This window comes from Thamnophis sirtalis, unplaced genomic scaffold (genome assembly GCF_051295495.1).
Source record: "Thamnophis sirtalis isolate CommonGarterSnake01/CBP01778 unplaced genomic scaffold, rThaSir2_p1.2 scaffold_6, whole genome shotgun sequence".
Lineage (NCBI taxonomy): Eukaryota > Metazoa > Chordata > Lepidosauria > Squamata > Natricidae > Thamnophis > Thamnophis sirtalis.
The window spans coordinates 101,230,464-101,257,527 of NW_028261386.1; the positions used below are offsets into that span (position 1 = coordinate 101,230,464).

At 37.4% G+C, this 27,064-nt stretch overlaps 1 protein-coding gene across 2 annotated transcripts in view; it reads right to left on the reverse strand.

The window, feature by feature from the left end:
• Positions 1-27,064, reverse strand: part of SLC35F1 (solute carrier family 35 member F1) — a 229,517-nt gene that overhangs the window by 34,047 nt on the left and 168,406 nt on the right. For both annotated transcript variants that reach the window (XM_087718571.1, XM_087718570.1), the window contains exon 3: positions 22,014-22,141. In XM_087718571.1, coding sequence (XP_087574697.1) covers positions 22,014-22,141 — 128 coding nt within the window. The remainder of the gene's footprint in view (positions 1-22,013; positions 22,142-27,064) is intronic.

Below are 27,064 nucleotides of genomic sequence, written 5' to 3' on the forward strand. Positions count from 1 at the left end.
CAGCATATTGCTCCCAGCAATCTGGGTCCTCATTTTATTGACCACAGAAGGATGGAAGGCCAAATCTACTTGAGCTGGTGAGATTTGAACTGCTGAACTGCAGCTAGCAGTCAGCTGAAGTAACCTGTCGTAAGGCACTCTAGCCACTGTGCCACCTCGGCTCTTATAAAAGACACAGAATTGTGTCTTACAATACACAAATACCACCCCAGAAGCATTCCCCAACACATATGCATACATATAGGGGGGGGGATCCTTTCTCACCCCTGTGTGTGCTGTATGTCTTCCTCAATGTTGGGTCATCTATCAGAAACTGGGAGTCTAAGCAATATCTTAGCTATTCTAGTACTGCACTTATATTCCAGGAGAGAAAGGGGGGGGAGGGGGGAGGGTACACATGTATTCCTCCTAATTTCCCCAGCCTCTCAGACTGGTGCACAATTTTTCCTTTTCCCTTTCACTCCCCATACCCAAATCTCTTTATGACAAAGCCTGTTTATTAGTGAAAAGAAAGGAAAAAGATATGTGTTTTTGAATCTAAGAGAAAAAAGTAGGATGAAATCGATACAATCTATTACAATACTGTAGAATGAATGAAGGTAGTCTCATCTTTTGGAGTATAATAATTGATGAATAGCCACAGAGAAGTGGAAGTGTAGATTTATTTATCAATGAAAGAGCTAAAGGTCAGGAAGTATGAGCTGGTGTCATCGCAGTTGTTGTTTAGATATCTGAAAATAGGATTCATTCGTTGGTGAAACATGCTTCTTATGCTCCTGATAACGGTGATAATAAAAGAGATAATAAATATCTCTTTTAATAAAAGAGATATAAAATAAAAGATAATAAAATATAAGAAAAGTTATGAGGTTTGGGCAACATTCTGAAAAAATTATTCTGTTCAATGACATGATGGACTGGGTGAAAATGAAATGAGAAAGAACAGAAAAAGTGATTAGGACATTCAAAGACGCAATGATGGGTAAGAAAAGTATATGCTTAGAAAAATTTCTTTGTTTTAATTGTCATTTAAGCATAAGACTATTCATACATAAAGTTTATTTTATTTATTCAATTTTTATTCCACCTTTATTGTTTTTTTAAAAAAAACAACTCAATGCATTCAGCATACTTAATACTGTACTCTTTTCTCCTTCCATTTTCCCCTACAATGTTTCTGTGAGATGGGTTAGGCTGAGAGATAGTGACCACAAGATCAGCCAGTCGGTTTTTATTTCCCAGGCAGGAGTATAACTCACAATCTTCTGGTTTTTTTTTAAGGCCAGCACTTTCACTACTACACCAAACTGGTTCTTTAGTTACAACAATGTAATCACCAGTGAATAAGAAAGATTAAGATTAAAAGGGGCAGAATGATTTGATAGGATGAAGATATAACTAGGTAAGGTAAAGAGAAGTCCCTGCAGATTTTACTCCACTAGTCATTGCCGACTATAAGAGATGGTGCTCATCTCTGTTTTAAGGTCTTTATTGCCAGCATGATGTCACAGAGCACTGCTACCTTCCCACTGAACTGGTGTCCATTTATCCACTCACATATGTAACTAGAGAAATGTTAAAATATGAATGTGATTTATTTATGAAGTTGCTTATGTGTATCTTAACTAAGATGTGGAAAAATTACAATTGTTCTTGATGATTGGAAGAATGCTGTTATTGTTCCCCCTTTTGTTTATTCATTAGATTTATATCTTGACTTAGTTCAGGAGTGCAAGGGGGTATAGAACAGTCTCTTTTTCTCTTTAAAAAATCCTGGAAGGTAATTTGGTTTTGAGAAAGACCAATCCAAGGAACCTCTATGGTGGTGTTGTAGAAAAAACAGGACACGCAAGCCAGCTCTTCAGGGAAGGAATAGTTTATTTGTGCAGGTTCATAGCAAAGAATAAATGGCCTGAACAATGAGTGACAGGCAGGAAATCCCTTATATAGTTTATAGCGTTCAGATAAAGCCATCTGTTAGTTTTGGAAACACCTCTCAAGATTTGCCCTTGAGTTACAGCAATATTTTGTCTACAGGAAGTTATAATACATATGTCAGCTAACGGAGCAGGGTAGCTCGTATTTTGAGGAAGTTAAATGTGTCTTCCAGACAGATTTTCAGTCAAGCTAGCAGATACATTAAAATTAACTTTTGCCTCAGCAGGTTCCATGTGCTTCTAACCCATGTCTAACCGCACCATGTCCTAAAAGCAAACCTTTGCAACATCTATATATGAACAGTTAAAGCTTAATATCATGAGACACTAGTTTGGTTCGGGCTTGAGGCCTACCTTGGTTCAGCCTGCTACCTCAGTGGAGCATAGACTTGAACTTGGCTCCCTATCCTGTCCTCCATCAATCCAACACTGAGAAATGGGTGAACATTAAAAATAAAACTCATTGTATGCTTGTTGATTTAGAGAATGCACAGGACAAGTTAATAGATTTGAATTATGGATGTTTGTGGGTCAATGTAGAATTCAAAGTTGGTTGCTGATAAAGAGTGGTCAATGGTGGAAGGAAAGATTGTGTAGGTATCAGGAATGCTGAGTGGATGTTTTGTTTTCAACTGTGAATAGAGAATAAAGTAAAGAAATGTGAAGTCTCCTTAGTTGCTTAGTGTATTTGTGGCTAAATGTACAGTAGAAAGAATGTGATGGCATTAACTGTTTTGGAAACGTGATCATACATGTCATTTTGGTATGGAGGTGGGGCTCAGTTGTTGGCTGGGAAACTGAATGTTATTTGGTGAATGTTAGACAGATTATGTGATGCAATGGCTCTTATAGACCTGCCAATCAATGCATCAAAGAGCAGGATAGTTGTGATGCTGTTTATGTAAATCATGGGTGTCAAACTCAGAGTGTCACATGGCATATCATGACATTTCCGCCCTTCGTGGAGCTGGGGTGGATGTGCATGTGATGCATCTGGCCTGCGGGCCACCAGTTTGACACCCCTGAATTGTAAATGTAAGAGCAAAGTAGACAACTGGATTTGTTGCAGAAACTGGTTCCCATGTTAGCATCATTGTGCTTTGTTTCTTGTTGCTTTTCAGAATTTCTTTCCATTGGATAAATTGTCTGTCTGTACCCAGTACCTGAGAAAAGCAGTGTCATTGTCCAGTATGAATATAGCTGATTAAAAGGCTTGAATGGTGAGCTACAATATAGGTGACACCCAGTGATGTTTTGTTTTGTTTTTGTGCTCTGTTTTTTTTTTAAAAAAATAATCCATCTTGTGAATAGATGAGGCTCTACTGATAATGTTGTTTATCCTGAAAGTAAATGTTGGGTAGGTATTGTATGCATGTTTGCTCATCTCCTTTATGTTTTCTCTACTTCATTGATAGGCTGAAGTAAGTCATAAAAGCAGCAGAGAAGGAAACTGGGACTAGCATCTCCAATGATCCCCTTCTTTTGGGGAATCACTTGGGAATGTTAGAGCATCAGATCATGCATTAAACAATCACTCTCCTTCTCTCCCCAAAGCATGTTGCTTCTCTTGAAAGCAATCAACAAGATGCTTCTCAGATCCCATCTCAAAGAATGCATCTCAAAGAATCTGGGATTTTATTGGGGTATGATTTGCTGCAGGACAAACATTGGCTAAAAGTGCTAGACTAGAAGCTGGAAAATTTTTAACTTTGCCTTAGGCACAAAAACCAATTTGTAGTCATTCCGTCTCAGTCATTGGAAGAAGATACTGGCAAGACATTTCTGAAAAAATATTTCAAGAAAACTAGATAGACTTATTCCATCAAATGGATTGAAAGGACCATAGCAACAACAGTGCACAAATGTTTGAAGAATGGAATCAGCCTAGCAAAATCAGGAGAGTTGGCAGATATAATAGATCTGTATTAATTATCTCTGCATAATACTTTATCTCCATAAAATTATTATGATGCTTTTATTGGTAAAGGGCTCTGATTCCCTCCTTGGGAGAATGGATAATTAAATGGTTGGAATATGTCTTAATATTTAGATTACCTAACATTTAAAAACTAAATCTGATGTAGAATTTAATTCTAATGGAAACTATTTTTGGTCTACAATCTAATACATGGGATCATGCCACATCCAAAACGTATGTTTGAGGGGTTTTATCTTAATTATTAATTATATTTGATGTATAATTTGTAGCATTGATTTAATATATGGGATACTATTTACAGTCTTTTTTATTATTTGAACTGTGTTAACCAAACATTTTTAGATTAAAACTCTAGAAGGACATGTGAGCTTTGATTAGAAAACAGATTTAAAACATCTTGCATTATCATAAGCTTCTAATGATGCATTGAAGTATTGGTTTTATAACATTACAGAATTATTGTTTATTCATTCCTATTTCATTGCCTAAACCTCTTCTTCTGTTTGTATCATCTTTTTCTTATATTTTTCCAAAATAAATAATAAGATGGGAATAAAAGTAAAAAAAAGAAAACACCCACCCATTTTGGCTGCTTTCTGTCTTAGTAACATCATCCAGTTATTTAATACACCAAAGTGTTATTTAGCAGTTTGATAGTTCCATTCAATATCCCTTGTGGGTCCTTTCCATGAACATTTTTTCTGAGCACAGATTAACTGTTTCTATAGTAGAACTATTTAGCTCCTCTGAATAACATACCTACATTGTCTCATAGGGAAACTTTCAATCTATCCTCTCTGGGGCAATCCAGTGGTACTTGTATTTTTAGAAAACATGGTGGAATGTGTGTTGTCTGCACAATTTTCCATAATATTCATGCAGCAATATTTGGACCAGTGACGTGCGGTGAGGTTTATGCCTGGTGAGGCTCAGCTGGGCATCCTTTTGCGAAGCCTCGGTGGTGGTGGGGGAATTTGCGGACTTGGCGGTGGGGGGGGAATTTGCATCGCGGGAGCCGCCAAGCGCCCGGGTCTGCAGCAAAGGCGCTTGGCGGCTCCCACGATGCAAAGTGCCCCGCCGCCCACCCGCTGACCCGGCCTGTGGCCGCTGCTTCTCCAAGCTCCACCGCTTGAAGTCTCAGATCGCCTCTGGGGAAAAGCTGAGTGAGAAGCGGAGCGAAGCTTCTCCGTGGCCTCCCGGCGCTGCGCAGAGCTTTGGTTAACACTAAGCAGACACCAAGCCACTGTGACTTGGAATCTGGTAGCAACTATCTTGGCTTTAATTATTTAAAAAAAATTAAATTTCTTTTCTTTTCCTGAGGAGAGTGGTGAGGCTCTGCCTCCCTTGCCTCTAGTGACTGCACGTCCCTGATTTGGACCCCATTTGGGCTCTAGTCCTCTCCTAAAAGGATGGGGCCCTTGTCTATTCTTGGAAACACAACCTCAGAAGAACTGCAAGATTTACCCATCCCGTCTCATCATTTGGAAAAAGTGTGAGATTCAAGCTCACTTTTCATATTATCATAATTATAAGGAAAACCAAGACATAAAGATATTGTTAATATTATTATGTTTTATCTTTTTTCTGAAATTTATAGTTGAGCTTAGAAGAAAAATTGAAACATAAACATCTTGTTGTTGTTGTTAATATTATACTACCTTATTTTTTCCCTCGAAATTCCTAGTTCAATTTAGAAAGGAAGTTACTACTCAGAACTCCATCTTTCTCCCCACAAGAGGTCAGTGGTGTCAACTGCTTAATATCTCAGGTAATGACAGCTTCTTTTTTGGAAAAATTGTGGTACATCAAGCATACATCTCATCCTTATATTTTATAAATTCAGCAAAACATATCTACACAGACTTTTTCTGTCTCTGTGGTTTCCTGGTTTAAAACGGAACAAGGAAAAGGGGGCAGAGCAAGTGATAGAGAGCAAGGGGAGAGTGAGATACTCATAACACCAAGTTTTGAAAACGAGAGCAAAGAAATATGAAAACAACTTAAAGAAAAAATACAACAATAATTTATGTTGTATCTTGAGTAAAAAATTAAATTTGTGAATACTTTAATAAAAAGGGATAGAAATAATTTTAATTTTTAAAATGAATGCGAGAGAAAGCTAAACTACATAAGGTATTGAATAATTAACTCTTGAGAATCTAGGTTCCAGTCTTTACATATCTAATAAGTAATTTGTCATCTCTTTTCTTCTGACAAAATTCCCATAATTTACTACAGAGGCTGGTACTTCATGATTCTTTTGTGCATCTGGGTATGACACATTTTTTGGATTGAAGTTTTATTAGAAATTACCACAAATCTCAATAAATGGGAAAGAATTTGAGTGTCCCTTAACGTATATAGAGCAGACTGATCAAGGGTACTACCTACTCTACCGAAAACACCTAATTCATTACTGCAGGGCAGGTTCATTATTTTGATCTAAGGAAATCAAGAGAGAAGATGGGAAATTTCAGTTCCAGCCTCTCTTCTTTCTAAGCAGAAAAAAAAAGGAGCCAATCTGAGCCAGTTTTAAAATCTAGTGATGAAAAGCTCATTCCATGTCTGTGCAAGGCTGCTGTACTGGCAGTGTGGAAATTCCTCAAGTTTGAGTATCCTCCACTGAGTCCTAAGACAGGCTCTGAGCACACAAGATTTAATTGTCTGTGGAGATTCTCCAGGTCATGGTTGTGCCAAAGGTGCTTTTTCAAGAAGCACCTTTGTTTTTCCTTGAAGATGTTTTGCCCTCCTCCAGGAAGTTTCTTCAGCTTCTTGGGTGAGAAGTGAAATGTCTCCAAGGAAAAAACAAAGTCCAGTTGCACTTTTGGGACAAGACTTAATACTTTTCTTATTATTGGTTTATCCTGTGTTGTCAATATACACTTATGGACTATCGGGGTAGTGTGAGTCTTTGCAGATGGAGACAAAATAACTACTGTTTTATTTAAAATGTATTTTAAAAGTTTAAAATATCTCTTGCAGTGCACGTACATTGGCGTATCCATTTATGTAACATTATTATTTGAAAGAGCAGTTTTAATATCAATAAGGGTAATGCTGATCTTTACCAATATCAAAGCAAAATGTTGGTCAGCATGCTTCCACCCACGTTCAGAAAGCAACATCCATGCTGATTTTCCATCACTGATTCCTCTATCTTCAACAATACTCTCTCTTGTCACATTTGAGCAGTTCCCTTATGCTGCTTCCAAGCAAACTATATGAAAACCTCCCCCCCACCCAATGCAACATCTGCCAGTTGTCAATGATTGGCATTCTGCTATAGCAACAGCTGTTTCAAGCAGAAATAAGATTTAGTCCAGAAAGGTCCCCCCCCCCCGCTTGCTATTTTGCTGCTTCTCACTGGTGTTTTCCCCTCTGGTCATGTCTAATGTGACAGACTTCAGAAACACACCTTCTCTACATGATTTTCAATTCTAATTATAAAACGGTAAATCAATCTAGTTTTCTTCTTAACTCAAATTTAAAATGCCACATTATAAATGAAGCCTCTCTGAAGTTCTGCTCAGCAAAGCTTTTTCCTTATTGTAAAACCAAAGAGAAGTCTATTTAACACCTGTCCTGCGGAAGGCAAAAGGAAATAAATCCCAGAGTGGGACAAGAAATTGCTAAAAACTAAGCATATCAGTTATATTTATTTTGCTTTTGGGATATCAAGAATCTTGCTTCGGTTTTTATGGCTAACTCTACCGTCTGCTAATTTCATCATCAGGCATCTTTGCTCATATTTCCCATTTGAAAAAAACATGATGAAAAGTGCTAATTTGCTCAAAATGATGCAGGGCAGGGTGGAAAAATTTTTAAAAATATGACATAATTAGATCAAGCGTATCATCAGGGATGTTGTAATATACTTTGTCTTATATTTCACAATGGGAGAACATAAAAATGTCCCTAAACTAGCATGTCATACAATAACAAACAGAGCTACTGAATGGGAAAAGCTGAAAACAACAATAATCATTTGTAAGACCAAGCAAATAAACAACAACAAGTTTCAAATTGAAAACTGGCATGGTAGGTGATGCAGTTCAACATAATCAACTTGAAAAGAATCTAGTTCCATCTGAACAGAAAGGAAGCCACCCAAATAGCAAAGGGACAAAACAAAAACCCAGCTCCCAGCTGACAAGATGATTTTGAAAAATTGCCAGAGGGGGAAGACCAACTTGAATGTAGCTTGAATTGATTATAAGAAGGCATCTGGCTCCCTGCAATGATTGGATAAGAAAGTGACTAGAAATAACAGGTGTCATTAGAAACCTCAGAAGTTTTGTTCAGAGATCAGTGGCATAATGACCACAGTTGATTACCAATGACCAAGTTGCTGCTCAATGGTAATAGAGTGGAAGAGATTAGATCAAGAGAGGAATATTTCAAGGATGCTTACTATCATCACAGTAAGTAACAAACAGACTAACAAAAAAGCTTCTGGAAAAGAGTTGATGTAGATTCCATCTTCAAAAAAGCTACAGACCTATCAGCCTGACCTCAATACCTGGGAAGAATTTGGACAAAATAATCAAGCAATGAATTAGCAAACACTAGAGGCAAACAAAGTAATAACCACAAGCCAACATGAGTTTGCCAAAAACAGATCATGCCAAACAAATCATAGTACATTTCTTGACAAAGTGTTAAAATTAGTGGACCAGAGGAATGCTGTGAATATAATTTACTTGGACTTCAGTAAGGCATTTGATAAAGTAGATCATAACATACTACTTGTTAAGATAGAAAAATGTGGGTTAGACAGCAGCACCACCAGATGGATTCATAACTGGCTGACCAATCACACTCAACATGTAGTCCTCAATGGAACTGGATCTACATGGAGGGAAGTATACAGTGGGATACTCTAAGGCTCTGTTTTAGGCCCAATACTTTTCAATATCATCAATGATTTGGACAAGGTGATAGATGGGGAACTCATCAAATTTGCAGATGACACCAAGCTGGCAGGAATAGCCAACACTCCAGAAGATGGGTTTAAGATATAGGGATCTTGACAGACTTGAACATTGGGCGCTATCTAACAAAATGAAATTCAATGGTGGAAAAAGTAAGCTTCTGCATTTAGACTATTGTCTCTGATAGTCACAAATAGTGGAATCTCCTTTAAAGAATTTTAAAAGAAAGATAAAATTAGATATATTATGTCAGCTCTGTCTGGCATTAAAATTCAAACACAGCATTTTATAACACAGCAGGGCAAAACTAAGCTAAGGCATTTGATAAAGTATTGATTGAGAGAAAAGCCAAATGCTCAGGTTACCATTTTTTTCATCCAATCAGTTTCATAAAGGACATAAATAAGGGAAGAAATTAATTTTCCTTCCTGAAAAAAGGTTATTTTAGTACAACAGTTGTGGTGAAGATTCCACACATTCACTTAGAAAAAACTGTCAATAAAACTCAGTCAAAACTGGCAATGACAGAACATACCCAGTAAATGCTGTTCCGTACAAGGCACAAGAAAATGTAACTAAAAAAGTAATGCATAATGCATGACCCTTTAAAAAGAAACCTAGTAATGAGGAATATGTAATGTAGAATGCTGGCATCTACTTAATACCAAGAAAGTGAAAAGCTAGAAAATAGTTCATATATATAGGAAGAACGACCTGAAAATTTTGTGTGAATGCGTTGGAGAAAGAGTTTTGTCCAAGTGAAAAGCAAGATTTCTAACCATACTTAGAATGTATCTCTTGAGTTATTCCTATCAAATGTTTAGATCCAGCAAACAGCAGTAGGAACGAATTTGGAAATAGCATACAGACATATGCAAAATAGCAAGCATATGCAGAAGCCTTTCACTGAAATACCAAAGAACTGGCTAATTAAAATGTAATGCAGCATCTAGTTTATAAATTCTTTCATCTCTTTTAAAAGTCACTGAAATGGCCATGTATACTCGAGCGGCTATTTTCTCTGAATTAGACTAGAATACACCAAATCTCCAACAGTCTACGGGAACGGAAGACAGATGTTCCTGGAGTTTTTAATTTCACAGGGCTTGCTTACTGATTTGATTATGACATTTCTATCCTAATCTTAAACAGCCGATGAAGGCAGAATAGAGTAGATACATAGGTCATGAGACTAACGAAAGGTAAAATCTGGATATAACAACAGCTCCACCCCCTCCACCTGATTCATACGGTTGTTAATAGTTGTTAATAGTTGTTAATATGAGCCTCTGTTGGTGGACAGGAGAAACACGAAATGTGGGAATTTTATCACGCTCTTCTCTTTTTTCCTGCATGCCTGAGTTATTACTAGACTTGCAGGAATTCTTAGGCGTTGCCTTTTCTGTTTCTGACAGATTCCAGCTCTCCATGGATGAGAGCTCATATCACCAGACGTTTCTCTCTATAAAGAAAAGATCTTTCACATCAAATGGAAGTGCAAAAGGAAAAGAGAAAATTAGATCCCTTTTCCTGACATATGTATCTATTTATCAAAGTTCAGGATGGACAACCAAACAAGTAAACCATGATCTATATTCTGAAAAGATATAAACTAGATTTCAGGGAAAGTTAGGATTCATATATGCAAGTTTTTTGGACAGTAGATATTTGGAATTTAATAGTATATGATAGAAACTATGGGTAGACTTGGTGTTAAAGAGGGGTTTGTCCAATTCTAAAAAGACCGTTCATGAAATTAAAAGTGGAGGAGGGACAGGCAAAGACCTTGATTGTTACTAAGAAGATATTTATGGCTATACTGAAGGACCAATAAATCTGTTATTTTCATATTTGTAGGTAGGAAATGCATTGCCATATTTTCTAAGGTTGGTGGGAAATTTCTTCACATATTTTCTGGAAAAAAATGGATCAGTAGCAGGACATGATTATAGAAAGCAAAACAAAGCAGCTCACTGAGATGAGATGATTTATACTTATTGCTGAAGATGAAAAAAAGACATTAAGGGAGAAAACTAATATTTTAGAATTAATATTTTAGTATTGTCAAAGTACAGACAGTATCTGAGAAAACTATTTTGGCGTGACCTGGGAATTTACCCTAACAACTATCAATAATCAAATCTGCTTTTAATGATCATATTGAGAGCAGTCATACTGATTTTAATGGCTTTTATAAAATCAAAAAAGTGTTATTGTTAGCTAACTTGAACAGGAGATAGATACTATAACTTATATAAATAAATAAACACATAATGCTGTTGAAAAAAGTCTCTCCCGTGGTTGTTGGCCTTTTTGACTGATGTTCTCTGACAGGGAATGAAATACAGTAAATAAAAATCATCATTCAATCGAGTCATAAACAATCCTGACAAATATTTTGAGGCTGCAAGTGTGGAAAGACATTTAAATAAAAAGAATAGCAAGTGTGTACACTGAAGTCCAACAGTCCTTCAAAGTGTATTCCAACAATTATAGAAATACAGTTTTCCTTCTAAAAGAAAGAGTATTGTCTTCTTATCCTGATGGGGGAAAGGCAGTAGAGGGCTCCAATTGAACAACTTTCGCTTATCAACCTCCAAGGGTTATGATCTGCTTTGTAAATTCAAAAAATCCTACACTTTGACAAGAAGGAATTGGGGATTAATCTCTGATACTTTTTCCATTGTGGATTTATCTAGGAAACTGATATAGTTAATTAATTCCTTCACACTGTCTTCAGTGGAACATGATTTCTTCTAACCAGATGAGGATAACATTTAGTGGGTGAGGGTGATGCTTTCTTTTTTTCTTTTTTTAGAAGGATGAGGATATCAGGAAGGAAAGGATAATGCAATGCAGATGGGAGCATTTCACAAATATGTGAATAACCCTAGAATGCCTTTACAATAAGGTGACCAGATGTCCCGATTTCAGCAGGACAGTCATGATTTCTAACAATTTGTCCCGTGTCCTGGAGCGTTTTAAAAAAGTCCCGATTTTCTGGCTTCATGTTGAAAGCCCAGTGGATTTGCTTAAAAATCCTAACCGGGGCAAGACAAAAGACACCCTGTCTAATCCCTCTCTCTGTCTCAGTACTTTCATTGAAGATATTAAATTAAAACATTAACGCAAGAAAACGGAACCCCCCCCCGTGCCCTTTTTACCTCATTTTATAAGAAAAAATGACTAAGTACCATAGAGCTCCAGAAAATACTTGGCTAGAGAAGCCATGAGTGCTACTTCCTGGATTTTCCAGAGGGGAGGGGCACAGAGGTTGGAGGTCAGCTCGTGTAGGAAAAATGGTGGCAAAGTTTCTTTGAAAAATATTTCCCTGACTAATTTCACAATTTTAATTTGCTCAGTTCTTTGTATTAAAATCTACATCATTCTGGATTGACTTGGAGTGCTCACTTGTGCCTGCTGGTAAGTGAGCTGGGTTTTTTTCTTTTATTTTTTTAATGTATTTTAAAATAATATTTTATTTATTGTGCATAGGATTTTTTAAAATTTATTCTGTGTGGATTCTTTTTTTAAATTGTCTTAGACTATTTAAAAAAAGATTCTATCCAAAATAAATCGAAGTGAAACCATTTTTAAAAATTCTATGCACAATAGTTTGAAATATATTGTGCATAGAAAGAATAGTTTGAAATGTTTAGTTCAATTTATTCTGTGTGGATTCTTTTTTTTAATTGTCTTAGGCTATTTAAAAAAAGATTCTATCCAAAATACAAAATACCAGCTACAGTTATTCACTTAAGAACTGTGGCAAAAAGGTGGTATAATGGGCTTAGTGACCAAAATTACAATGGCATTGAAAAAAGTGACTGATGACCATTTTTCACACTTAGAGACCATTTTCACACTTAGCGACCGTTGCAGCATCCTCATGGTCACGTGATCAAAATTTTGATGTTTGGCAACAGATTCATATTTATGATGGTTTTAGTGTCCTGGGGTCATATAATCACCTTTTGATAAAGTCAAATGAGGAAACCAGATTCACTTATGTTACTAACTTATCAGCTGCAGTTATTCACTTAAGAATTGTGGCAAGAAAGGTGGTATAATGGGCTTAGTGACCAAAGTTAAAATGGCATTGAAAAAAGTGACTGATGACCATTTTTCACACTTAGCGACCATTTTCACACTTAGCGACCATTGCAGCATCCTCATGGTCACGTGATCAAAGGCAACAGTTACAATTTATATTTGTAAATTGTAGTTATGTTGAAATAAAACAATATTACAATACTATTTTTGCGTTATATGAAAATTTATGTTGCTCCGTATAAATTTTTTAATCAAGCCCCCCCCCCCCCCCCGGTCAAAGGTGTCCCTCTTTACCAATCTGAAAATCTGGTCACCTTACTTTACAAATATATAAAGCTTACCCTATCATTTCTATGTGTATCCCATGTTCAGAGCAATAGAAACAATGGTTAATTATTTTGACAATTGTGGTCAGAATTGACAAAAGAAAGGTTTGTAGGCCTCAAACCTAAACCCCTTCCCTGCCCCCCCCCCATTAAAACAGGGTAGCACAGTTTTCTTATCCCTATAAGGCAGACATCTGAAATACTGTAGGCCAAACTGTTTTATAAAAACTGAGTTTTAACTCCATCACTGGGTGAGGGATTGCTGACTTCACTGGTCAAAAGATTTCAGTCAATCTGAACCAGAAAGATTAAAAAAACACAGTAGCATTATAATCATCAATCATTATCATAGTTCTTAGCTGTTGTCATGTAATCCGTGTCTGATAACCAACTATCTTCCCCTTCCATTCTTCACCATGTGTTAATTTATTTATTTAGCATATGGCATATCATACATGGACTAGCGATATATATTAACATTAGTAAAATACAATAAAATATAAATGTTAAAAAGATCTATGTCAAAATATCAATGTCTAGGCCATCTAACCTGAAATGCAGCATTCAGCATTTATATTAAACAATTGAAACACAGCATTGTTTATGTTAAAAACATTTAGCTACTGGACTCAGCTGACATGGAAACAGAAACAAAACTGTAATTTAAATCCTACCTCAATCTACCAGTTCTATGCATTTGATGAAGTGATCTGTGTCTCTCGCAAAAGCTTCTGTCTTTAATAAAACATGTTAGTTGAAGAAAGTGCTTACAGACTTATCCTTTTTTCCAAATCAAAGAAGCAAAATTATTCTTTCAAGAGTCTATTTAGTTTTTATATCAATTATGTTAATATGCAAAATGCAGAATGCAAAACAAAACAAAGAAAAATGGACAAAAGACAAACATTATATAATACAATAGTATATTCTGAAGAGATAATGATACTGGTAGATAAATGGTTTGGTCATGTGTTATCTTAAGAGTTATATTATTTTTTTTAAAAAATTCTTCCTAATCTATGACTCTTATTGTAAAGTGTGTGTAAATGCATACATGCACACATATACACAAGTACAGATTCAAAAATCCTTGATCTATCTTTTATAGTAGCCCACATATTACTTTGATTTTGCTGTTTGATTTAAGAAGCCAATAATTTATCAGGTCTTTCTTCTCACTCACAAAACCTATTACATGATTCAATTAATATTCTACATCAAATACCTAGAATTTTTTAAGATCCAATTTAACAGACACAATGGCTTTGAAAAGTTGAATATGTAGTCCAAAGTTCCCTAATGTTCTTTCTCAAATGTTTTTGTTCAGATACTTTTATTCTTTTTCTCCATGAGTTATATGCAGTAATACAATCACAAATACAAATGTACTTTAAAAATCACTCTGAACAACTTATATGTTTGCAATGTATTTATTGAATAAATGATTCTTTAAAAGTTTCATCTGTTTTGTTTTTGAATAAAATGTATTTAACTACAATTTTGAAACACCAGAACAACTTTTCTTATAATAATTGATAAGATTCCTGGCGCATAGCTAGATGTTACACTAAACCAATGGTGGGTTTCAATTTTTTTTAGAACCTATTCTGTAGGTGTGGCCTGTTTTGTGGGAGTGGCTTGGTGGTCATGTGACCGGGTGGGTGTGGCCAAGTTGGAAAATGTGGTGAAACTCATTTAACAACGCTCTTGCTTAGCAACCAAAATTTTGGGCTCAATTATGATCATAAGTTCTCCTTCCTTCCTTCCTTCCTTCCTTCCTTCCTTCCTTCCTTCCTTCCTTCCTTCCTTCCTTCCTTCCTTCGTGTGTCTCTCTCCCCCACTTATTTTCTTTCTTTCTCTTCCTTCTCTCTCTCTCTCTCCAACTTTCTTTCTTTCTCATTCCTTCTTTCTCTTTCTTTCTTTCTCTCTCACTCTCTCATACAAACACACACACCATTTCCCTCATGTCTGCCACTGACAGCTCTCAAAGAGAAGGAAGGACTCCTGCCTTGAGAAGGGGTTAGACTAGATTACCTCCATGTTCCCTTGCATCCCTCTATGTTCTCTGTCCCATTTAGTCACAAACATCCCCATTCACTTTAAAGTTGGTCACAAACTCCACTCACCCTGCATGCACCCTGGTCCCACCCAAGGAGGCGAGCTGTAGGGCGGGGGAAAGGGGGAAGTCTGTGGCTCCATGCCTCTGAATCTTCTTCCCTGCCTCGGTTCTACGGGCAGGAGGTGCTGCTGCTGAGGTGGTGCGGCGGCAGGGGAGTTGGGGTGCTGCCTGCTGAGCCCAGGAGCAGTAGTCGCTGCTGCCGCCAGCCGCACACCACCACCATCGCTCGCTCCCCTTCAGCCTGGCGGCCGGGCATGCAGAGGGGGTGCTTAGGGAAGGAAGAAATGAAGAAAAGCCAAGCTGAGGGGAAAAAAACTCTGCTGTGTGTGGGGGGGGGGGGTTGCTCCATGGTGGGCCGGTCCCACTGCCCAGAGCCTTTTATTATTTTTTCTCTTCCCCTCACAAAAGTCGCACCAACAGCGGTGGCAGCAGGAGGAGCAACAGCCTGGCGTGCACTCCCGATCCGGCCTGCCTGAGGAACAGGAGAGGAGTTTGGCTGTTTGAAAGGCCCCATGTGGAACTCCTCTCCTATTCCTCCTTCTGCTGTTTGAACAAGCCACACAGGGCGCACTGCCTTGACTTTCACAGCCACCTCTTTTCCAATTTGGGGGGTGGGGTGAGAAATCCATCTTTTCCCTCCTTCTCCATGGATCCCCGCCCCAATTGGAAATGAGGCAGTTGTGAAAGACAAGGCAGCATGGCCCTGCATGGCTTGTTCAAACAGCAGAAAAAGGAACAGGAGAGGAGTTCGGCTATTTGAAAAGCCCCACATGGAACTCCTCTCCTGTTCCTTTTTCTGATGTTTGAACAAGCCACACAGGGCACGCTGCCTTGTCTTTCACAGCTGCCTCATTTCCAATTGGGGCGGGGATCCATGGAGAGGGAGGGAAAAGATGGATTTCTTCCCCCGCCAATTGGAAAAGAGGCGGCTGTCAAAGACAAGGCAGCGTGCCCCGTGTGGCTTGTTCAAACTGCAAAATAAGGAACAGGAGAGGAGTTCAGCTGTTTGAAAAGCCCCGCGTGGAACTCCTCTCCATAATCTTAGTGTTAAGGATTTAAAAGTAATGATTTGGCCCTAAATTAAATTCCAACATATAATCTTGTAGTATTTTACATGCATGAGAATTAAATTTAGCTGGAGTGGCAATATGTTCTAACTAAGGAATCAAATATAATTAAAATGTTCAGCCATAATTACCTATCTGAATCTAAATTTAAAAAAAATATCCCAAACACCTATTAAAACATCTGGATGGTCCTTCCCACAAGGAAGACTCTAAAGCTGCTATGTTATGATTTTGTCTGAAAAGGTAACACTGAAAATGAGTTTTGAGTGTTTCCAAAAATAAAATGGATATTTGAGTATATTTAAAAAAGCTAAAGAGAGTGCGGGCCATTGTAAAAGGAGAAAAATGATGAAATGGTAAAAGGGGATGTTGAGAGGTAGAACTTCTTAATTCCTATTTTTTGTCTCTGCCCTAAGTACTCATAATTAAGCCACTGAGGAAAGGAAGGAAATGCAGTTTAGGAAGACAAGGAGAAGATAGGAGACAACTTGGCTAATTACATTGAATTCAAGCCTCCAGTGCCATAGATTAATGAAGGAATTAGAAACCAGGAATATCTTCTCTCTCCTTCCCCCTCAACTCGTTTATTTTGCTGCCAAATTAATGTTATGGAATAGTTTGCCCATGTGAACCATTTATGAAAACAAATCTGGAAAAATGATTATCTTTGCATTCCATTCCAATGCGCTCGCTTACTAAGATAAATATAAGATATGATCCAGTATTCTAGATATTAAAAATCTCATAAAATAGTTAAATTGAACTGAAATGGGTTTCTGAACAAGATTGTAAAAGAAAGTTTGATTAAAAAACCAACCTCTATTCCAGTTGCAGTAGGAGAAAAATCAAATGCATACATTTCTTCATAAAATCTGCTATAAACTGTTCTTGCTCAATTGTAAGGAATGTTTAAAAACCATAACTTCATCCCCACCCCACCCCAAAAATCATAGGCAGGTTTCTTGTTTCATGAGAATCAACCCCTCAGTTTTCTAACAATGCCACTTTCTGATCTAAAGAAAAAAATGTGTTTTATCTGCAAAGTAGCTTTTTAACTATGTGAATTCAGTCATTCTATAAGATTGCAAATCATGGGAAATCATTCTTAGAATGCAAGCTAAAGTTATTTACATAACTTTATATCCTATTTTCTTTGCTACATCTTGGTATAAATTCAGATTTGCCTTTTCTCTTGAGGGGGGGGAGTGATCCTTGTGTTCTCAAATCTGAACCATAATTTCTCACTACAGAGTAGTCATTTAAACAATGAAAAACAAACTGATTCTTCTACTTGCCAATTAAATAATAAAGCAGTCAAAAGATGAGGAGATGTCCCATTAACTTTGCAGAACATTAGGTTTATAAATTCAGCATGTTTCCATGTCAACAGGATTATCCATCTCATCTTCTTATTTTGTTTCAAAACCACAATATCTGAATCTTTACTTAATATCTCTATTTTTTCTGAGAACATGGAGCTTTAAAATAGAGATACAATATAGATGAAGGCACTCATTAAATTTTCCATTGTGAATATCTGAAGAGAGAAGATGTAGATTTCTCCTTGAACTAAGAAAGAACTAAGAAACTGAAATAAGGAAGTAATTCATGAACTAAAAGGAAATGTGGCTTAGTGACTACAGAGAATTATAATCAACCATCACTCCCTCTATCAAGCATAAGCCTGTAACAGCTGGATTTGTGAAATTTGGAACTTGCAAAAATGTAATGTGCAAAGTTTTTTAAAAATTATATTTAATTGTTTCATTTCCTCCCATTTTTAATATTTATTCTCTTCAAGTAGCTTGAGGTATTTCATTTAAGATTAAGATTTAGGAGTCAGGGACAGAGAGATTAGAAATACTTATATTCTGCCTTTTTCCTTAGGACATCAAGATAGATTAAATGAAAAATAATGGCATATTTTAAAAAACTTAAATGAGTAAAACCGTTTTTATTATCAAACCGCTATGCCGCCCAACTCCCCAAAGCAACTTTTCAATATAACCATTACATATTGCAATACTAAAATGTTAAATAGTAACAGAGCTTATTAAAATAGTTTAAAAAACTAATAACCCAGAGATATATTTTCAAATGCAAGTCAAAATCTCATACTAAATGTCTTTTTAAAGGGAAGTGTTTTGTCCAAATTTAATCAAGTAACAGTGAAGTAGGAACATTCTTAATTCCAAATAACTCTGAGCAGTGGTGGGATTCAATTTTTTTTACTACTGGTTCTGTGGGTGTGGCTTTGTGGGTGTGGCAGGGGAAGGATACTGCAAAATTCGCATTCCCTCCCCACTCTCAAAATTAGTAGTTCTGGACTTTAAAATTCATATTCATGACATCCAATTGTTACAAAAGATCCTGTTTAATATCTTAAGAAAACGGTTTATTAATTAAGAATCAATTGAGGATATTTGATCCTGGACGGACCAAAGACAATGATTGTTGTGACTTATGGTACAACAGAAGCCATTGTGGACTTTCTGTGAGTGAAATACAATAGACTGTTAACAGAGGGTTTAGAAGTTTAATTTAGCTGTTGGTTTCCCTATTAACTTTTTCACATAGTGCACAGGCTATGTGGGTTGGGTAAATAGTGTTGTAAAAATTTATAAATTGTGTGCCTGCTTTGCAAGGGGGGGGGCTATTATCTTTGAAATACATTTATTAGTATTCAACTGGAGGGACAATTTATATATATGTCTCTTTTGAGTTGTTTATACACTCATAGTCTTGTTTAGCTTTGGTGTTGTTGTTTTTTTGGAGTTTGTTTTAATGTTTTGAATAAAATAAAATTTGAGTTTTTAAAAACCAATATCATAGTCATGTTAAATTGTACTTATAAATAGGAAGCAGAATAGCCATTTGAAGAACAGGACCAGAACAGTATTATTCTGTTACAGGCTGGACCACAATAGTTTCAACATAGTTTTCAAAGATTGTCCAGTGTAAACTAAATTGTCATAAACCAATGTGATAAGGTATTTGCTACACTCTTGAGGATCAGTTCCAATGAATATAGATGGGACTACATTGTTAGCAGGGCAAATAATTCTTAACAAGCATCCAAGATTAATGCTAGGTTCTAGAAGATATCCAAATTACAAGCCTACATTTTCAAGATGAGTAATATCCCATTGCGCACAACTTAAATGCCTACTATAGCCTTACTAAGGCTGCTTATTTCTTGATTGATTAAATTTCAGTTTATTATGACCCAATTAATTCAGCTCCCAGGCAATGATTTAGACAACCTCCCTTGAATAGAATGGAAAGGAAAGACATAGTTAAATATAATTTCATATTTGTTACACTACATCTTCAAACTTCAAATGATTTCCACTACACATAAATATTACATATCGTGAAAAAGAAATATAATTCTAAGAAACACCATCATCTAAACACTAAATTAAGGTAAGTCTTTCTCCATCACTTTCCAAAAGTAATTATTCAGAAAAATTAAGTCTCCATACCCCTCAATTGCATCTCTGTAATTTTATTAAGAAAGACACCATGTTTAAGAGCCATTAACTAGGTCCAGCAGAGTCAATAGCAACTTGCTTTCTTTATTGAATTCTTGGCTTAGTTCATTTATCGAGGTAGCCAAAATCATTAAAGTTTCTAAACCAGGTCTACAGCCAGACTGAAATATATCTAGATTATCCTTTCCTTTAAGGATAAAAACCACCTAATTTATTTAGAGTGGAGAAGTCATCACACAAACCAGTACTCAACTCAAATTAAAAAATTATAGATTGCTCAGAAATTTATCAGGATCAAAGAACTAAAAAGGGTTATTTTTTCTAAAAATACTCTTAACATAGAATCCAACTCTTCTCAAATGAAGGAATTACCTCCTGGACAAAAGTCAAATGTATATGTAGTTGAGTTCTTTCTGCATGATTGGGCTTGTACATGTTTAGGATGTATAAAGTGAAACGCTACTACAATATTGCTCTGTTTGCAACATCTTTTTGATAATAATACAACCACAAAACAACCTTAGATTTTATTACATATCCTTAAGAAGGCTGAGAGCTATTTCAAATTAAAAACTAAAAAAAGCACATGGAATTTTATCTATTTCGACAATTATTGGCCTTTGAAATCAAAATGGTTTGGATGACTGGATCAAACGAAAGAAATGCACAGCCACTAGAATGCTACAACATGAGTGAAAGTTTAGGAAGAGAAAAGAAAAGAAATGTCTTTTGAAGATATTACAAATTTAGCATATTTGTACAGTGTACAGGTTTTGCATCACAAAACAAGTGCTTTAAGTAATAAATATAGATATACAGTATATGATAAAACTGATTAATTACTGTCCTGTTTCCCCACTGGGGCCTCAAGCTAATTGGCAGCTATGCCTTTAGACCCTTATGAAAGAAAGGAGGGGTGTGGGGCCAACCTCACAAAGAGGGGGGCAAGATGTTCCAGAGAGTAGGCACAACAGCAGAAAATGCCCTCCAGGACCCCATCAGGCTGATGAGAACCACATGATGCCTCCTCTGCTGGCAAAAGTGGAAAGGCCAATCCCAGAGGGATGAGAGGGTTCCTCAAATAATTTGGATCCAGGCCAAGTTAAAGCCATGAAGGGCTTTAAAGGTGATAACCAACACTGTTGAATTGCCCCCGGAAGCAGACTGGCAACCAAAGCAGCTCATGGAGGAATGTGTTATAAGGCAATTCTTGAGGCCCTTAAAGCTGCCCACGCTGTCATATTCTGCACTAGTTGTAGTTTCTGGATGCTCTTCAAGGGTAGCCCCATGTAGAACGCATTACAACAGTCCAACCGTGAGATGACCAGGGACAGAATGACTGAAAATAATTGTGAAAAAAACAAGTCTACAACTGTGTGGCACCAAAACCCAATGCTACAATGCAAAGGGAAGAAAATGGTTGAAGGATTATGCATCTTGATTAAAATCTGTCACACAGAGCCTTCCCTTGGGAAATGCCACCCAAGCAGTTCTATCAGAAGGACCTGTGAGTTTAAGCTCTTTAGAGAAAATTGGTAATTTCAACACTGGAAGGCTTTGTTACAGTGAGGAGTATCTTATTTTATGTTTCTGACTTGTAGGATACTTATCCATCTGTTTCCTTGCCGTGTAATTTAGCTGTCATGAGTAGAGTTTCTGATTTTTGAAGAATAATATCTACCTAACTATGACTTTAACTTCCAGTTATTGACTCGGTTCTACATGAAATTGGATATGGGGGATGAGATAATAACCTTCTTTTCACATTTCTTAACATGTTTTTAATCCTTTTATGGAAGGCTGAACAGAATTATTACTGCTTTTTAACTTATTTGAAGCTCCGAGCTTCATCTTAGCCAGTGTAATGAACAGAGCTAAGAAGGGCTTTATGTGCCTGCAGCTCCATATCTGTGATTACCATATTTATGCTTAGCATGCCTGGCATAAATGTTAAAATCTATTCTCTCCTTTGAGCCAACATATGGAGGAAATAGGATGGCAATCTCGGGAAGGCAGGAAAGTATGGCTCTATTACTATTACTATTACTATTACTATTACTATTACTGCGAAGTTAAATCCAGGCTTCCTTTGGTTTTCTGATATAATGAGTAGAGATGAGAGAAAATAAACTAGTAGAAAATCTTACCTGTACACTAGTAAAAGTGGTATATTGATAAGCTTTAACTACCAGGTAATTTGCTTCTATATCTATTATTCCAAGGATCATGTACTTCCACCATCTTCGTTTTAAGATTGCCAATAAATTTTCTTCACCTGCATTGGAATGGGGCGGGGGGAGAGAAAAGAGAGAAAGGTTTGAAACACAAGATGGACATGCATATATACAAATTTACACAAGTATTGCCATAAATGTATAAAGGTAAAGGTTCCCCCGCACATGCGTGCTACTCTAGGGGCGGTGCTCATCGCTGTTTCTAAGCTGAAGAGCCAGCGCTGTCCAAAGACGTCTCCATGGGCATGATGCTGAAGCTCACGGAATGCTGTTACCTTCCCACCAAAGGTGGTCCCTTTTTTTATTCTTGCATTTTTTCTTGTACTTTTGAACTGCTAGGTTAGCAGAAGTTGGGACAAGTAATGGGCGCTTACTCCATTATGCTCTGCTAAGGATTAACAACCACTAAACTGCCAACCTTCTGATCGACAAGCTCAGCATCTTAGCCACTGAGTCACTGCATCCCTCCATAAATGTATGTGGCATCCCTAAACAAATTCATCAACTGAGGTGGGGGTTTTTTGGCCAGTGCTCTATACCAGTGATCTCCAACCTTGGCAACTTTAAGACCTGTGGACTTCAACTCCCAGAGTTGAAGTCCACAACTCTTAAAGTTGCCAAGGTTGGAGACCACTGCTCTATACGACTTGGTTTGTTGGAAGCAAATGTATGATTCAAGGGCCATTTGATTATTTTTTCTTTCATTAACTAATATGACTAAACATATTCCAATTAGCAGTGTAAAGCATTCATCCTAATTATATACTGGTGTTCCAAACTATATTGAGATGTGGAAATTTTTTAAAAAATATGTCATCGTTAGGAAGAAAAAGAGAAATAGTGGTGGCTACACTGTGGGTTATACACTTCATCTTGACATAATTCTGTAGATAATTTGAGAATTGATACTGGATGAGCCACTTGGCTTTTCTACAGCCTCACATAGTTCCATTAAGCTTCATAATCCAAATGACAATGGCCATAAAAATGCTTTTTCTTTGCATAGTGATATCCGGTGGATTCAAAATATATTTTTCTGAGAATAGAAAGGATAGTGCTAGGCTTGGCTGCCCAACAATAAAGCAATCTGTGTTCAATACAGGTAGTCCTCGACTTATGGCCGCAATGGAGCCCAACATTTCTGTTATTAAGTGAAACATTTGTTAAGTGAATTTTGCCCCATTTTGCGACCTTTCTTCCCTCAGGTTTTTTAAAATATTTTTTATTGAATGTTTTAATCTTTAAAAACAATAAAACACAACAAGAAAGAACAAAACACAAAACATACATAAGAATATTGTTATATATCTTGCCTCAGTTTTTAAGTGAATCACTGCAGCTGATAAGTTAGTAACCCGGTTGTTAAGCGAATCTGGCTTCCCCATTGACTTTGTTTGCCGGAAGGGCGCAAAATGTGATCACATGACCTTGGGATCTAGCAACGGCCATAAATATGAACCAGTTGTCAAACATCTGAATTTTGATCACGTGATCATGGAGATGCTGCAAAGGTCATAACTGTGAGGAACAATAGCAATAGCAATAGCAGTTAGACTTATATACCGCTTCATAGGGCTTTCAGCCCTTTCTAAGCGGTTTACAGAGTCAGCATATTGCCCCCAACAATCCGGGTACTCATTTTACCCACCTCGGAAGGATGGAAGGCTGAGTCAACCCTGAGCCGGTGAGATTTGAACAGCCAAACTGCAGAACTGCAGTCAGCTGAAGTAGCCTGCAGTGCTGCATTTAACCACTGCGCCACCTCGGCTCTAACAGTCATATGCCACATTTTTCAGTGCCGTTTTAACTTTGAGCAATCACTAAATTAACTGTTGTAAGTTGAGGGCTACCTTTGTAGCTTATCTCTAGAATTCTGCTGTGAATTTTGCTCACAGAAAACTATTTGGCTGTCTTGTTAGCTTACATGATAGATAATTAAAGGATGCATTTTCATGAGGGAGCAGCTTCCCAAAAACAAAATAACCTCTTTAAAAGTAATGTAGTAACTTCAAAATATATCCTCAAGAGTTATTATGACAAGTCCTCTAATATATAGTTGCTATACGCACAATTCTTGAAAGTGCAATTCTAATAGCACTGATTCTTCAGTGCACCGTGACCTACAAAGGATGCAGATAGAGTCCAGGATTTATTTGGTGCTCCTCTTTAATAATTTATCTGATGTCCTTTACTTCTGCTGTATTTCCCAGCTATGAATGTGCAGAGGTCCTGCTCTTGAAGTCCCCCCAGGGAGGATGCAATTAGCTAGGTCTATGATGGCATGCGGAGCCATTTCTTAGTGCATGCAAAGCATTGCCCGGTCCTCTCCACCGCGCATGTGTGCGCTGGCCAGCTGATTTCAGCCTTCATTTTTTGCCCTCCAGAGGCTTCAGAGGTGGCCTTTCAGAGGTGAAAAATGGCCCAACATGCAAACCGGAAGTCAGGAAACAGGCCTCCGGGGGGGCAGGGGAGGCCATTTTTACCTTCCCCAGGCTCCTAGAAAGCCTCTGGAGCCTGAGGAGGGCAAAAAACAGGCCTACGAGGCCCACTGGAAGTTGGAAAACGGGCCGTTTCTGGCCTCCGGAGGGCCTCCGGGGGGCGGGGATGCCGTTTTCCCTTCAACACAGGGGAGTCACTCATGCATGCGCGGTGGGTGGGTCACTCCTGCATGTACAGGGGGGATGGGCACACACACATGTGTGATAGTACGTGCGCACATAGTTTTGGCACACCTTTAGAAAAAGGTTAGCCATCATTGAGCTAGATGCTAGGCTCTGACTATCCCTATAATAGGTTTTGTGTAAAGAATCGTCCTGTTATAAAACCTCTTTACGGTTAGGGTTAGGATTAGGGTTACAGCTCAGGGCAAATTCTCAGTGTCAGGTTTGTTGACGTACACACCCAGAATATTCTCATCTCCAATAAAAGCATGTCTGAGATTTGACACCAAAATATTTAACAGATTCAAAGCCACTTTTCACTTTTTATAGGCGGAGAGACTTTTGAGGGCAGATTAACATGCAATTTTACTAACCTAATGAAAATGTAATATTAATTTGAATCAATCCAGGTTGATCTGAAGCTCTGTTTTCAGTGGACTGGATCCAAACCAACACTCAGTAAAATTCCAAAGCATTGGAAAGGGATGGGATGACATTTTTCTCTATTTCCTCCTTCCTTAAGGAGCATATGTGATCTCCCAGAGGGATGATCCCTCCCACTACAGTGGCTACAGAGTTATGGGAGAAATAGAGAAAAACATCCTCCTATTTGTTTTTCAACAAATAATAAAGGAAACTTCTTTATTATAAAAGAGAATATTGATCTGAGTATATTGTGTGAAAATTGGCAGCATATGCCAGCATGATTTATAGTATACACAACTTCTAGTTTTAATTACTGCATATGGGATAGTTTCAACAGAATGCCCAAAATAGATTAAATTACTCTATACAGAAGTCCATAAGAAAAAGAGCACAGCTTTAGTTAGCACATATTAACCACAGGCTAATGGGGGGCATTATTAAAAATGTATTCCTCTGCAGGACAAATAATGCATTTAGAATTGGTTACAAGCATGCAATTTTATGGAAAGTAGAAAGTCCCAAAATTCAGATGACTTTGGAATAGGAAATACCATCCCACAAAAGGAAGTGAGGTATACATTTCTTATCAATTTTTAGTTCTTTTTTTTTTACTTTTAAAGTTCCAAACAATAAGATAGAGAAAAAGACATACATTTTCAGCTCAGCCACTATACTGACATTTCCTAAAGCAGGGTTCCCCAACATTTCTGGCTTTGTGGACCAGTGGCTGTTCCACATGAGCAGCCAGCAAGCGCATGCATGCAGCTCCAGTTAGATGAGCAATGTGTACACACAGACATGCAGCTTTACTTGTGCGAGTGGCTCACACAAATGAGGTTGCTCGTACACACACGGATGCTTGTCGACCATTTCCGTGGCCTGGTTGCAAAACCCTCACAACCCACTAGTGTGCTGTGGCCCACAGTATGGGGATCCCTGTCCTAAAGAAAAAGGCACATTAACAATTATGTTAAAAATACAATTCAAGGTAGGAAAAATCCACTAATATTTACAGATAAGTAGGGAATACTTTGCGGATCTGTACTACGTTAGATGATCTTTGTCAAAGCTCTGGTTTCCATTATTGGTTGGGTCCAAAGCAAAAAGTGACTAAGCTACGGGTGTGATGCTTACTTTTGGTTAGCAAGTCATAAGGAGGGACATTTGCACCCAAACATTCTCCATCTATATAAGTTGCCTCCTTAGCTCTATTGGAAGGTAAGAGATTTTTTTTATCAGCAAACTAGAGTGGAGCTACTGATGGAATGCAGACGTTGAAAGACTGATTTGAGAAGGTCTTCATTTGGCCATAAAAGAAAAAGTTCTTCTTGTGTACGTTCATATTTGTCTTGCCTCTTGGGAAATCAGATTGACATTGCCTTTCTCCAGTCTATTAGTTGTGGACACTGATAGAGGCTATGACAGTCATCTATGATTTCATCTTTTTTTTTTCATTTGAATTACTGCAATTAAATAGGACAATTCAAAAATTTTCATTAGTCCAGAAGCAGCCAAACATTTGGGAATAACTTGTCCAGTAAGAACTGTTTGGGGAACTAATTGTTATTTAAGTGGAGATAAAGAGGGACTAGATGCAGTGGCTCAGTGTCTAGGACACTGAGCTTGTTGATCAGAAAGGTTGGCAGTTTGGCGGTTTGAATCCCTAGTGCTGCGTAACAGATTGAGCTCCCGTTACTTGTCCCAACTTCTGCCAACCTAGCAGTTTGAAAGCATGTAAAATTGCAAGTAGAAAAATAGGAACCACCTTTGGTGGGATGGTAACAGCATTCCGTGCAGCTTCGGCATTTAGTCGTGCTGGTCACATGACCTCGGAGAGATCTTTGGACAGCGCTGGCTCTTCAGCTTTGAAACAGAGAT